Raw genomic sequence first — 14,579 nt, 5'->3', positions numbered from 1 at the left:
AGAGTATTGCACAGACCGACTGCTTCCATGGAACATGAATATAAAACTGTGTTTTTAGACGACCTCACCTGAGATACAGAGCAGCTAGACCAAAAGAATAATCAAATATATTAATGACGATATTTCCATCAGCTGTTTTTTCCCCCCATATTTGATCATCCATAGCATACATGCATTTTCTTTGGCAGGCGTCATATATGTGCGCGACACAACCCGTGGAGGACTCTGCTCATATCCTGTTTTTAACAACGGCATCAACGGGGCGTTCTGCAGAACAGAGGCTGGTCAGACGGCCGCCATCATCTTCCTGTTTGTCACCATGGTCATTTATCTGATTGGAGCCATTGTGTGTCTCAAGCTGTGGAGACATGAAGCTGTACGCAGATATAGGGAGAAGTACGGCTGCGAGGTAAGATCTCAGCCAGAGACTTTTCTTCAATCACTGCAAAGGCTCTTGGAATTTCTTTGGATTTAATTCTAGAATTCTCCCAACTCTTTTTGTACAATGACTATGATGCTCTTTCTGTTCTAAAATTATAATCATTAAATTATATTGATATGTCAGACTCACGCACAGCCTTGTTTATTAAGGATTTATTGGTGGATTCACTGTGTTGCACAACTGCCACCTACTGGGTCATTTTGTAAAACTTGTTTTTAGCTTCAATCAACCAAGTGACATTTTAATTGCACAGAGGTCATTCTTAATCAGGTAATTTATAATTCAGGTTTTACTTTGTGTTTTTCCTCCACAGATGTTGTCCACTGAGAGGCCAGCTGCTCATCCATTAGTAAGTGTCCTGTGTCTCTAATATTTCTACACTGTCAAATCAGACCAGTGTTTACACAGCATGAAGGTGACACTGGTTTCCCAAACCTTGTCTCAAAGACTACTTTTGGACACTTGTCACAACAGGTTCCGGCTCCGGCTCTGGCTCCGGCTCCAGTTCAGGTCCAAGGGTCTTCAGTGGTTCCCATCCATGGTGTTCCCAAAGCAGTGCCAGCAAAAGTTTTACAGGGAGCTATTCCATCAGGCCACATTCCAAAACCTGTCATCGTTCCTGACTACATCGCGTAAGTGATCCCAAAAAAAGAACGTGACTTGACACGGCTGGTCGTCATTATTACAGTCATTGCCTGTTTGAATGACTGACCACAGCTTTAGGTCTAGGTTTACTTTTACTGAGCGTTTAATGTCAAAAATAACTCTTAGGATTATAAGATTGGACTGTGAAGTTGATTTAGTGTTTTTTTTTCTTTTGTTTTTTTTAAATAAAACACATATTGTGATGCAGGCTGTACATATTCTGTGAATTACTGCTTGGTATTTTACTGTCCAGCACACACGACAATTAGTTTCGGATCCACATTAAGTGAAAAAAAATAAATTAATAAATACAAGTACATGTTCATTAATTTCATTCATCTACTTATTTATTATACATTCACCCTTACTTTGCTTCTAAAATCGATCTAGTCCATTGTTATTGATCAGCTTTTGTTTATTTCACTCATTTCTTTGGTATTTATTAAAGGCAGTATTTTGTGACTCTTTCCTTCTGAAACTACAGTAAATACCCAACGATAAAGACCGATGAGGAGCGAGACCAGTACAGAGCCGTGTTCAACGACCAGTACGCCGAGTACAAAGAGCTCCACTCTGAGGTGCAGTCTACGATGAAGAAGTTTGATGAGATGGACGCCATGATGAACAGTCTGCCCCAACACGCCTCCAGCCACATGGTGACTGATTACATTTAAATGCATGATTGTTTACGCAACAGTGTGTAACAGCAGCTGCAAGGTCTGTCGTGGTAAGGAAACACCGCGATATCTAGAAGCTGCACAGCATACGTTCTCAGTGCCAACAGTGATGTCACCAGCCACAGAACAAAACGCTTGGAGACCTGCTGACGTCACAGACAACCACGTTTTCAGATAGTTCGCGTAGCAGCCGTGTGATGACGTGGTGTTGATCAGAGGGCTGACCATTGTGGAGATCGTTCACAAATCAGCTGTTGCAGTTGTCATATTCGCTCTCGATCACGCTGAGAGAATGACGTCACATCAACTCCATCAGTGTTTGACTTCATGCAACATCTGAGGAAGTGCTTCTTCTGCTTACACTGCCCCCTGTCTTTGTTGTCCTGGTTGACCTAATTTCCTTTATTCATAACTTCCTCTGTTTGCACTTCCTTTTCCCTCTCAACCCCCCGACCCCACCCCCCACCTTAACATTGTTTATCCATTCACTGACCTGATCATTTTTATGTATTTCATGTCCAACTTCATCAGTTTGCAGCTATTTTTTCATTTGTGTCCAACTTAATGCAACTCTGTGTGTTCTTTTGTTGTTACAGGAGGTTGATCGCATTAACAGAATTCTTCAAGAATACCAGAGAAAAAAGAAAGTGAGTCCATTTTGTGGTTCGTTCTCCATTTAATAGAAACTCAATCTCTCCGCTCTCTTTGTTTGTTTGTTTTTTACATGGGCTGGTCTGTATTCAGTTGTTCCGGTTTCAGTGTGGGAAATGTTTCCTGTTATTGAATCTTATTTTATCTTTCTAAGAAATAGTGCGATTTATACAGAGATCAGTACAAGCCAGGGATTTATGATATATACACAATAAAAACCACTGTTAACACTGCCGTAACATTTAAAAAAAAAATCTTTAGTTGTTTAGAATGCTTATAAAACACTAAAAAGTAAATTACAGTAATAAAAGATAAATAATCAATATATTCATTTTTTTTAAACAGTGCTAAACTTTAACTTTAACTGCGTTATAGTGTCAGATTTTAATTATAACAGAACTTTGTAAGTAATAATAATACTGCAATTACCACCATTTGTAAAATATCAAAATAAAAATAAAAGCTAACTATAATGATTGTTCCTGTATTTCTGTAACTTTCTTCCAGGATCCAACATTTCTGGAGAAGAAAGAGCGATGTGACTACCTGAAGAACAAACTGTCTCACATCAAACAGAAGATCCAAGAATATGACAAAGTCATGGAGTGGAACGACGGCTACGGCTAGACCGCAGTAGCACCTTCCCTCCACAGCACTACCGTTACAGACATATATTCACAATTATGCCAGTAATGATGCTGAAGATCACATTTCCAACACTGAAGCACCACATTTACAGTCCACTGTGTTTGTTTTAATATAACAGTGACTCTCATCTCATCATACAGAAAAGCTGTTTGAAAAATACATATCCTAGACCAGACATCTGCCACATATTAATTTGTAACACTAACAACAAGATCCACCGTCTGCTTTCAAAGAAATGGGTGGAAAAACGTGAATCCACTACATCCAACGATACTAGCAACGATGTATATAAATTAAAGCAAAAAAAAGTCACTACGTTGAGCTCCGAAACTGCTGCAAACGATCCCCTCCAATCAGTTGTTAATGTTAATGTGTCTTTTTTAGCTGTAGCGTCTGATTATGTTAATATGTTAATGACTGTGAAATATGTTTCATTGAACCATCAGTGGTGAAATTAGTGAATCTGGTAAAAGAAAAAACATCAACAACAGCTTATTGTCTTTTACCCCAGTGATGTTTTTTTTACCTGTGGCTTTAATTGAAACTAGTTATAAATGTCTGTTGTTTTATTGTATTTCTGTGTTTAACAAAGCCCACATTTACAACCACAGTGGTGGGTGTTTTCAGCTTACATTAATAACATTGATTGACCTTCCTGGTGGAGTGGAGCTGTGGACAATGCTAACTCATTCATTCTTTGTGATGGTAACATTGTTTGCTTTGGGTTTGCTCATTCTTGGAACTATCCCGTAGCACTTCCCCTAAGGTTAAAGATCCCTCCTTACACTTCACCCTGCGCCTCTACCTCAACCTGATGTGTAAACACTTCACCTACTGTACATTTGAATCTCCCACGTTGCTGTTGCTAGAGGTAGAGCTGAGGGTGAATTGAGTTTCTTTAAAGAGATACCCTTTTTAAGGATTGTTTTTTTTTGTACAAATAATTAATGTTGTTGAATGAAAATGTCAACGTGCACCTTTGTCTAAAAACATGTAAAATGTGCTGCATTTTTTATGGTTTTTGGTCTTTATGTTAACCAGGAAAGCAAGCTAGCTGTGTCCCAAAACATCAAGTTATACCCGTACACTGGACTGAGTGTGTTTTCTGTGTGTATGTAAAACTGTAACCACAGAAGCTAAAGTTAACCACGTTATCTCTGACATTACTGGTGTCAGATGTGAATGTTTTTCCCTGTACTTAATAGGAGTGCTGCAGGTTTACGTTTGGTCCTGGTTCACCTTTTAAAATATTATTACCTTTCTGTTGTTTGTGTTATTTGTCACATGTCCACATAAATTTCACATTATCAATCCTTAAAAATACCACTACTCGCTTGGAAGAGAGATGATTGGTTTTAATTGCAAGCATTTGTTTGTAACGTGCAGCTGAATCTAAAAATCTACATGTACAATGTTGTGTTTTTTGTTTTGACACTGTTTGCATTTCACTGAGTAACTTTTTTTTACTTTATTGTTACATGGGATTCCTCAATTGCAAATATATATTTACGCCCATGCTTTTTTCATACCAAACTAATCAGCTAAATGGAAATGCTGAATTTAATTTTTCCATTGTCTTTTATAAGTAACTGGAACTGTAAGTAATTGACTCTACGTGTCCATTTACTTTCATAATTTAAATGTTTGGTGCTTCCTGGTTTGAATACAATTCTGCCTGTATGAAAGTTGAGTGTGTGGTTTTTATTTTGCTCATTTCATTGTAACTGTAACATTTTTAAACGACTCTTTATATGAGGTGTTAATGCACTCCTGTTTATTTATGAAGTCTTATACCTACGATCTTAACCTTAATTGATTTATCATGAGGGCCCCGTAAAACAGAAGACGGAAGAGAAAGACGATAATTAAAAAACAGTGACAACCAAAATAAAACTAAAACAATTTCTTCACCTATTATAAACGTCAGATTAACCTTAGATGTATTGTTTATACAGATGAACGATGTAGTAGTTTATCGTATTTAGCTTTAATGACGTTTAACAATACGTCACTCCGCAAAAAAGATCTCGAGACGAACGAAGAATTCCACGGCGATTTCCTCTTCCTGTGTGCGCTTGGTAATGTAACACCTGTGTGGTTCAGAGGGGCGGGGCAAGATCCCGACTGGGTGTGGCCGGACTTGGGCGATGTGTTGTGAGCTGCGGTTTCAGTCGACTGGGCTTTATGCAGGTGTGACGGGGCTACGACGGAGACAGGTGAGTTATTTCCTTAATCTACTGTATTTAATTTTAAATGTTGTTGTTTTTTTTTTACCTCTGTCTTTATCTGTATTAATTTTAAGAGTTTTATAAACTGGTCCACTGTTGTAGCACCAGGTAACAGGTGTGTTGTTCGATACCACTTCAATGATAATTTCCTGCTGCCTTTAACTTTAGTGTGATTTGGTAAAAGAAAACAACTCTTCTTCAGGTCAAGTCTCTAGGTGTCAAAGAAAACGTCATTGTATCGTTTATCAACCCTATAACTTTAGACAGTAACAATAGGTCTCTTTTTGTCGTTCGTGAACGAGGATAACGCTGAAACCGACGGTTGTAATTTATGTAGAAGGCAAGTTACAAAAGTTATCGAGTTTTATCGATTTAATTTGACTACTTGAAAATAATAAATGAATAAAACGAATTATTTATAATACATACTGTACACGTCTATAAATGTTTGTGTACAACGTAGTACGTGTATATAATTTGTACACGTTTTTATACGACCAACAGTATGTATACTGGGAAAATGAGAGGGAAAAAAAGAGCACAGTAGAGGTTTCACATTTTAAACCAAGAAGATATTTAACAGATATCAACCTTTTGTGCCTCTGAAGCTTTGTGTGTCAAAAAAGAGGGATAGATGAACTGAATAATAACACTGTAGCATCTCTTAAATGTTAATCCTTCCAGTGATTTTAAACATTTAAAGCATAACTCTCAGTAAAATATATATGCTGTAGAATTGTCTATTTCTGCCTTTGTATATTTTAAAAAGGCTGTTGGACAAAATAAATTCCATATGTTGCTAAGGTTTATTTTTAAACAAAGAAACGTGAATGTAATTATAAAAATCTTGCTTCTTGTTTTTCAGGCCAGCTGTAACCACAGTGAATCCAGAAGCAATGTCATCGAGACCTAACGGGAGTCCGCCTCCCTACGAGGCAGATGGATAGTAAGTATCTTTACTTAGGATTTTACTGAACAATTACGATGCTAGGTTAACACAAAACCAAATGTCTTGGAATGAACGTAACAACAAGGTGTTATATCAATTCACACCTGCCTAACCCACTCTCCCAGCCATCAGAGAGTCATTTCAACAACAGATACAACATCAGATTAAGTCTGTTATTAATTGTTCCATGATGGTTGAAGTGTACAGTCCTGAAATTGTTTTTCTTTTCTTTATAGTAATGAGCCCCCTCAGCCTGCCTATTCCTACTACCCAGATGATGAGTTCCAACATTTTTACCGCTGGGCATCTCCACCAGGCATTCTTAAAATCATGGCCATTATCGCTATTGTTATGTGCGTTGCCATATTTGCTTGTGTGGCCTCAACGCTGGCCTGGGACACTCAGGGAGGCCTGTCTGGGTTTGGTGGAATGGGATATGGCACGGGATATGGAAGTGGGTACAGTTCTGGGTACAATCCTGGGTATGGCTCTTATGGAGGCGGTGCGTATGGAGCTGGGAACAACTACGGCTACGGAAACATTGGAGGAAACTACAATGACCCCCGGGCAGGCAAAGGGTTCATCATTGCCATGGCGGCCATCACGTTCATTGTGTGTCTGGTCATCTTCATCATCGTTGTGTCCCACCAAAGCCTTTCTGAGAGCAGGAGGTTCTACCTGGCAGTTGTAATCATCTGTGCCATCCTCGCACTGCTGGTGCTGATTGCCTCCATAGTGTACTTGATGGCCGTGAACCCCACGGCCCAATCTTCTGGTTCCATCTACGCTGCCCAGATTGCTGGACTGTGTGCCCAGTACCAACACCCACAGCCATCAGGGGTGTTTGTCAACCAATACCTGTACCACTACTGTGTGGTGGAACCACAGGAGGTGAGAACTTTGTTACATGTCACTCCTTTTTATCTTAACAGGGAGACCTCCAGTAGTTTTTAGTTTTTTACTGTTAACCACTTGTCCTCTTGTTTCAGGCCATTGCTGTGGTCTTTGGCTTCTTGGTGGCCATCGCTCTGATCATAATGCTTGTCTTTGCACTGAAGACACGACAGAAAATGGGAAACTATGGCAAGAGCAACATTCTGTGGAAGAAAGTTAAGGTCATCGATGACCTGGCGCCACCTCAGGATGTAGAGGACTGGGTATGTAATGTTTTAACATGCAGTATGAAGCAGAGCAGAACAGAAAATATTCATCAAAATATCCATCCATCCATTTTCATCCGCTTATCTGTTACCGGGTCGCGGGGGCAGCAGTCGCCACCCAAATCACACTGCACCGTACCAACCCCCCCTGAACCTTCCTGTGGGTGGTGGGTCCACTGGAAGGTACCAACCGCCCCGACCGGGATTCGATCTAAACCAGGAGGTCAAACCAGGGGGTCCACACCAATGACAGAGACATTGCCTTCATCAAAATATATTACCATATAATATTTTATCTTTAACCTTAGTTTATTTTTTTGGTAAATATTTTGTGGATGTGGGAATGGTTGATGATGTTTAGTTCTTTGGTCCAACCTACAGCCCATAACTTGGCTATGAAAGCAACAGAAACAGTTAATCCAGACAATTAGAATGTCACAAAAACCTGAGCTGTGAAATCTATTACTTCTAATAGCAAGTGAAACCAGGCTGTTACACTGTTATTGTTTAGTGAGGTTGAGGTTCAGCCAAGAAAAAAAAAATGCTAGAGGAAATTAAAATAGAAAATCTAGAACTAATGGTTGAGACCATCAGGGTAATATTAATGTCCCTGTCGAGGAACGTCACTACTAGAATTTTTTTTCTGGATCACTGACTAGTATTTTACCAGAGTAAACAAAATCATATGACTCAGTAGTATATGACTTATATAAGTATATGATTAACATGACATATATGGATGTAAATGGTCAGTCGCTCCTACTCTGTACAGAGTCGGCTTGGCTCCATGTACATGTTCCAACAGGCTGAAGTATGTTATATTTATACTACAGTTATATGGTTTATGTAGTTCCCTCTTGAGAGGAGGATATTTAAGTTTAAGTGGATATATAAGTGTCCCCAATGAAAATATCTTTCAGTTACAGTAAATGTAATTTAAAAACTAGCTGCATATTATTATTAACCAACCAGTAGATTATTTAGTTCTAAAATGAAGACCGAGGTGAAACCCTGAAGGGAGTCACTTAAATCATGACCAGACGTCTTTGCTTACTCCTGCTTTGTTTTCAGATTCAGTAAAAATTCCTGTGTGTGTGGTTGGAAGTCAACACAAGTTACTCGACCAGTTTTTGGGTGGGGGAGGGGCTTATAGAGCAGCCAACTTCTCTGTACAGGGCCAGGTTTCAGGGTGTGGTCTGCACTCCAGGAGTTTCAATCTCGTGCCTGTGTCACAGTGTCCCCGTCCTCTGGTGATTGAAATCTAGTTTCATTTTATGATGATTCATGCTCACTAAAAGCTTTTTTCAGCGTGGTGTTTGCAGTAACAACATATTTTGCAGCAGATAGTGAGTGACAGATAGTGAGTCACAGTGAGAGCAGTTAGAAGTTGTGATGACACTGGGTTCAGCCATGTCCCTGCAGCAGTGAAGAAGCAGAGCAGGTCGGACTGGCTCGTGATGCAGTGCACTGACAACAGAGCGGGAGAAACATGACACTGGGAACCAAAGATATGTTGCTTCGCTGCAGCCTGTGAGGACACGACTGAAAGTGCTGAGGTGGTTGGACTGAGGTGCCCCGCAGTGCATGTATGTAGAGCTGTTGGTGTGGGACAGGACGGTGTGTTGAGCAGCAGGCTGTAGCTCGGTCCTGGTCCCAATGTTTAGACGACAAGTTCATGCAGGCTGTTCATACCAGACACCATGGAGTTTGTTTGTGTTTTTCAGAGCAGGTCACATGTTGACTCTCACTGTTGTCTTTTACAGAGCAGTGTTTTCCGTGGGTCAAGAAGTGCTCAGCACAAAAGTCTAAAGTACTTACCTTAATTTCTTTTTTTTTTTTTAAATGTGGCGCTTTGGCCCAGAGGCAGTGTCTCTGTCATTAGTGTGATCGAATCCCAGTTAGGGCGGTTGGTACCTTCCAGTGGACTCACCACCCGCAGGAAGGTTCGGGGCGTTGGTACGGTGCAGTGTGATTTGGGTGGCGGTCATGGAGACTGCTGCCCCCCGCGACCAATTAATGGATAAGCAGATATGGATGGGTGTTTTTTTTTTTTTTTTCAATTTATGTCACTTTACTACACAATGACAAAACATATACAGTATAATTATTAAAGAGTCTGGGTATTTTCTGTCTGAGTATGAATCTGAATAAAACTCAACAGGGAGTCTAACACTGTCGCTGTTCACTGACAAACTCTGTGACCTGGTTCATAGTAATGTTTGCCGTACGGTTTGTTTGTATTAATTTAAATATGTGCTTATGAGTATTTTTTTTTGTCTCTGTCTTTTGAAGGTCAACAATGTGTCTGTTCCTGTGGAGGAGCTGCCAATGTCAGCATACCCTGAGAAGCTGAGGAGCTCCAGGAGCCACTTAGATGATGAGAGCACCAACTATGACAAACCACCGTACAGCTACAGCCCACAGTGAGTTTCAAAGTAGCACCGATGGCGTCGGTACTTGAGAATAAGTACAAATACCTACTTTATAGACTGTAGTTGACCTGCCTTTAACTAGTCAAAGGATGAGAACCAAGATATAAACAGTATGGGTTTTTTGAATTAATTTTCTTAATTTTCAGTTGCATGATATGACCTGCAGCAGTCATTACCAAGTATAGGTATTGGTTCTGGGATGTTCCTATCCTCGCAGCTCTTTGCTTAAAAAGTTGAACCTAATTTTAAATAAGTATTCAAAAATGGATTTCTCTATCACATCTGAAATGAGTCGAGGTGACGAAAACAAAGGTTTTTAATGCAGTTGTTCATTAAGGACCGAGGTCACATGTTCATACCTCTACCAAATTTAACAATGCACTGTGATTGACATGTTCCCGCCAGAGGATGAAAAGTCTGTCAACGTCACAGTCGAGGAGGATGTTACAGTTACAGAAACAAAAACACACACATGCACCAAACATGTGCTGCTCAGTGAAATAATTGAAACAATCCAGTGTTTAGTCGTTGACCTTCTAACATTCAGCATGCCTTTTCATACCTGTCCACTTAGCACAGACAACTGCTCTCTTTTCATCATGGTGTCTTTTTTTTACCTGCATCATTTCAGGGTACAGTATATGAGTGAGCATACACTGCAGCAGACCATCGCATTGGCTGTTGGTAGCCAGTGGTCGTCTTGGTAACAACATCAGCCTTTGAAAGGACTGAACAGCTTCTCAGACGTACAGTGAACAGTTGTTCACCTGGGACAAATACCTGAGGCCCATCAGAACGACTGGGGCGTAGAAAATCTCAGACTAGTTTAGACTGTATTTTTTTATTGAAACGAAACGAAAGATTTGCAAAATATTATTTCATATAAAACACATTTGTTACTTTTAACACTTTCCATAGTACTGTAAATCTTACATACAGTACTAATAACTGAGTCCCTTATTCACATACCCACAATGAGGACATCTGTAGTTTGAGTCTGTGCAACCAATACAGACTGGTCTTACTATTGAGGAATCGAACCCCAGTCTACCACATGACAGGCAGGGATACTCACCACTATACTAATGAGGAGCTAAATGAAATGTTACTTAATGCATTGCAAATGTTACACAGTACCTAGTACTGTATAGTAAATGCTACAAGTACTACTGTATATGTAGCATTTCGAGTACTGTGTAAAGCTAAATGCTACATGCTTGTGTATTATTCTGATCTCTCCTGGTTCTAATAAAGTGGACTTCATTGCCTTTGCTGTGTTGTTGTCCTACAGGCCTCCAGTAGAGAACGACGTGCCTTTGTACAGTGGAGCCCCCTACAGTAATACCTCTGAGGTGTCCAGCTCAACTGGTCATCCCAAGAAGAGACGCGCAGGTCGTCCTCGTCGAGCTAACGGACAGGACTACGACACAGACTATAACTCATCAGGAGATGAGCTGGATGACAACGACTTTGACAGGTACAGACTACTCACTAAAACAAAATGTTCAGCGTTGATGTCTGCGGATGGTCTTGTGTCAAGTCGCCGTCCGTTCCTTTGTCCCCAGTGAGTTTCCCCCAATAAGAGATGAGGCGGAGCGAGCTCACTACAAACGGGTATTTGACAACGAACACCTGGTGTACAAGGAGCTGCAGGCCGAGATGGATGCTGTCAATAAGAAGCTGTCGGATGTGGACAGAGAACTGGATGAGCTGGAGGAAGGAAGTCCTGCATTCCTGGTAAGAGTTTACTGTCCAAACATCAGTCTGTTACTGTTTTAAGTCCAAAATATAAAGGAAATGTCTTGTCAGTGCTCCATGAAACACTCTGAATACTATGTATAGTACTGCAAATGTCCATATACAGTAGTACAGTAAATGCTACATGAAAAACTCTAAATGCTACATATAGTACTTAATAGTGCTATCAATGGTACTGTAAATGCCACTATAGTAATATCATTTGCAGTACTATAGGATACAGGGTACAGGATAATACTCATAGTACTGCAAATACTACATCTATACTATAAACGTACATCTGTACTGTAAATGTTAATATAGTACCGTGAATGCATCCATAGTACTGTAAACGCTACATATACTGCAAATACTATGTACAGTATAGTACTGTATGAGAAATTGTATTTTCTCTTTCATTCTACGACAGGATGCTATGGACGAGTACAACAGGATAAAGATGCTTAAAAAGGTACGTTCTCCTGCGTTGTTTTTGTTTCATACAGACGTTCTGTCTCAGGTGAGCTCTCTGATGTCCTACATCAACCACAGACCAACAGGACGGTTTCTTATGTATTTATTAGTGGCATGTGTGGTGGGTACAGTTTCTTATGCGTGTTGTTGGACGTGTTGCCCATGTGGTACACTCAGTGACATCATGCTGTCTAATACATCACGACTTGTTCATTCTTCAATCTACAGTCTTCAGATTACCTGATGAAGAGGCGCAAGTGCAAATATCTCAAGTCCAAACTAAGCCACATCAAGAAGATGGTCAGTGACTTTGACCACAGGGCCTGAACAGAATACCAACTGGACTCAGTCACACTTCCACTCCGTGGTTCCAGTGTTTAGGGGGCCAGAGCAGGAGTGGTCTACGTCAACCACAGGAACTACCCGCGTGCCTTTGAGCTTCGGAGTCTTTGCAAAGGTTGCTGGTGCTTTAGGACGACATGTAACACAAACATTCTGTCAAATTCAAACCTCTGTCTGTATAATGAGCCTCACACGAACAGACGGAAGTGTACATAGTTTTACCTCACTTAAAGTACGCTGAATAGAGTAGTTGAAGTAGTGGAGAAGTCCAGTTACTTCACTGAGTGGACATTATGCTGTAAATTGTTTTTTAAATTGATTTTAACCGTTGCTTAAAAATCTCTTTTTTAAATTCCTTTCTGTTTTTTAAATCCACATATATATGTAAATACATGAGGCATGCTTGTAGCATTTAATGGAAATACAGTGAGTGTCTCCGATGATTGTGCCTGTGATGACGATGACCATAAATACTGAGGTACTTTTATGTGATTTGTTTTTATTAAAATAAAAGTTTCTTGAAAGCTGTATTTTTGATATTGACTTGTCACAATGATAATCAGATTTCACTATTTATACACAAACACACATAGTGTATCACTAATGATTTGTTAGCGTGACACTAATGGAGTTCTTCATTCACCTAAATATTCATATACATTCTGTATTGATTGTGTTAATTCATGGACTTGTCAGCTGTTTTTATTTTTTTCAGGATTCCTCGGCTAAGATTCCTTGATCTTAAAACATCCCAGAACTGATCCAACATCTAGACCAAAATGACCTGCGGCAGACATTTTGGTAGGAGAAGCAGGTAAAACTACCTCAGTACTGTATATGCACATATTGTTAAGTACTTAGTAATAGTTGATGGAGTCTAGTCATACCAGATACAGTTACTAAAGGAAATGTATTTGTTTTATTACTTTGGTGTTTTTTTTTTTATAATACAGTATTTTCCACCTTAATTAGATCCTGGTACGTCCTGGATAAGACAAGCAAAGATTAACGTGTCCTTAAACAGTGAACTCCTGCGTCCTGTGAGCAAAACTACATTGACAATAGATTTAACAAGATGGCAGCGTTAGGAGTTTGAGCATTGTGGGTTTGACCAAAGTTCTGATTGGTCTGGACTGGGTGGCGGCGTCACCTATGACGGCCTCCTGGGATTGGACTGAACACTGCATCGGAGTTGAAACTCCTTCAGGTTAATGCCTCCAGAATGGCTGGAGAAACACTCGACGTTGTTGTTTAAATGCTGCAGAAGAGACAGTGCGCTGTTCAGTAAAGCCTACAACTCTGGAGCGGTGCTGTTAGTGAACCACATTCATATACCGTATGTAAGCGCACAATTGATATCATAACACAGACGACAGTGAAGTGCACAGATGGACAGACGTTCAGGCTGTGGTTTTAAACTGCTCTGTCTGCATCGAGTGTCTCCTCAGGAGCCTCCTCCTGCTCAGCTCCGTGGACTGTCCAGGAGGAGCGGAGGGGAGAAACCTCTCCCCGGGGAAACCCACTCCAGCCTTGGATCCAAAGGAGTAATTATTAGGGTTGGGGGCATTGAGGGTGCCGATGGACAGAGGCGGCAAAGACCTTGGCTTGGCCTGAGAGCTTTGCTCCAACAGGAAGGCGTCAGAACCTCTTCTGTTGAACCTGGACAGCACTTTGCTGTTTGGACCCAGGACGAAGGGAGGCTCCCTGGAGCACAGTGTACTGGAGCGGTGTAGTGGAGCCAGCTTCTTGTTCTCTGTGGGGATATGATGGGAGTAGCCGGCGAGTTGGGGGTCGGAGTTGTAGATGTCTGCACCCAGCTTGGTCCTCTGGAGGATACTGTGAAGGCTGGATGAAGCCGTACCGTGAGGTGAAAGGCTGTGGACCTTCGCACTAGACAGGCAGGAGAATGACGAGGAAGCTGCCAAGTCAGCTCCCAGGTTGACATGGTGGAGGTTAGGGTGTGAAGCTGAGTGGGTCGATAGGAGACCTGGCAAAGAGATCTTTTGTCTGCCGTGTTTGGTACTGTTTCCTTTACATTGTCTCTGAGCTCCTTTGTTACCGGCCAGTCTTTCCTCATCATCCTCGCAGCTGTCGATCTCTTTCTCTTGCGTGGACACTCTCAAAGGAACTTTTTCATTTGACGAAAGCGAGGCTGCGTGAGGAAGGGGAGTGGGGAGCTTCAGCCAGGGTTCAG

The 14,579-nt window shown here is 40.8% G+C and overlaps 3 protein-coding genes across 3 annotated transcripts in view; 2 read left to right on the top strand and 1 right to left on the bottom strand.

Moving 5' to 3' along the window:
- The first annotated feature begins 11 nt into the window (after positions 1-11).
- On the top strand, positions 12-4,748 carry marveld2a (MARVEL domain containing 2a). The gene is made up of 6 exons (XM_025062518.1): positions 12-409; positions 756-791; positions 917-1,074; positions 1,572-1,743; positions 2,361-2,411; positions 2,923-4,748. The coding sequence occupies exons 1-6, from the start codon at positions 320-322 to the stop codon at positions 3,040-3,042; spliced, it is 627 nt and encodes a 208-aa protein (XP_024918286.1). The 5' UTR covers positions 12-319; the 3' UTR covers positions 3,043-4,748.
- Positions 4,749-4,905: 157 nt separating this feature from the next.
- On the top strand, positions 4,906-12,913 carry oclna (occludin a). Its single transcript, XM_008325595.3, has 9 exons — positions 4,906-5,279; positions 6,157-6,237; positions 6,477-7,131; positions 7,230-7,397; positions 9,693-9,823; positions 11,124-11,309; positions 11,398-11,569; positions 12,000-12,041; positions 12,272-12,913. The coding sequence occupies exons 2-9, from the start codon at positions 6,188-6,190 to the stop codon at positions 12,368-12,370; spliced, it is 1,503 nt and encodes a 500-aa protein (XP_008323817.1). The 5' UTR covers positions 4,906-5,279; positions 6,157-6,187; the 3' UTR covers positions 12,371-12,913.
- A 110-nt stretch (positions 12,914-13,023) lies between these two features.
- The window catches only part of LOC103389950 (ankyrin repeat domain-containing protein 34B-like), a 3,099-nt gene continuing 1,543 nt past the window's right edge, over positions 13,024-14,579 (bottom strand). The window contains exon 2 of the mRNA XM_025062051.1: positions 13,024-14,537. Coding sequence (XP_024917819.1) covers positions 13,786-14,537 — 752 coding nt within the window. The 3' untranslated portion in view covers positions 13,024-13,785. The remainder of the gene's footprint in view (positions 14,538-14,579) is intronic.

This window comes from Cynoglossus semilaevis, chromosome 14, assembly GCF_000523025.1.
Source record: "Cynoglossus semilaevis isolate Cse_v1.0 chromosome 14, Cse_v1.0, whole genome shotgun sequence".
Taxonomy (NCBI): Eukaryota; Metazoa; Chordata; class Actinopteri; order Pleuronectiformes; family Cynoglossidae; genus Cynoglossus; species Cynoglossus semilaevis.
Note: the sequence above shows the minus strand (reverse complement) of the source record. Positions and strands in the feature narration are given on the sequence as shown.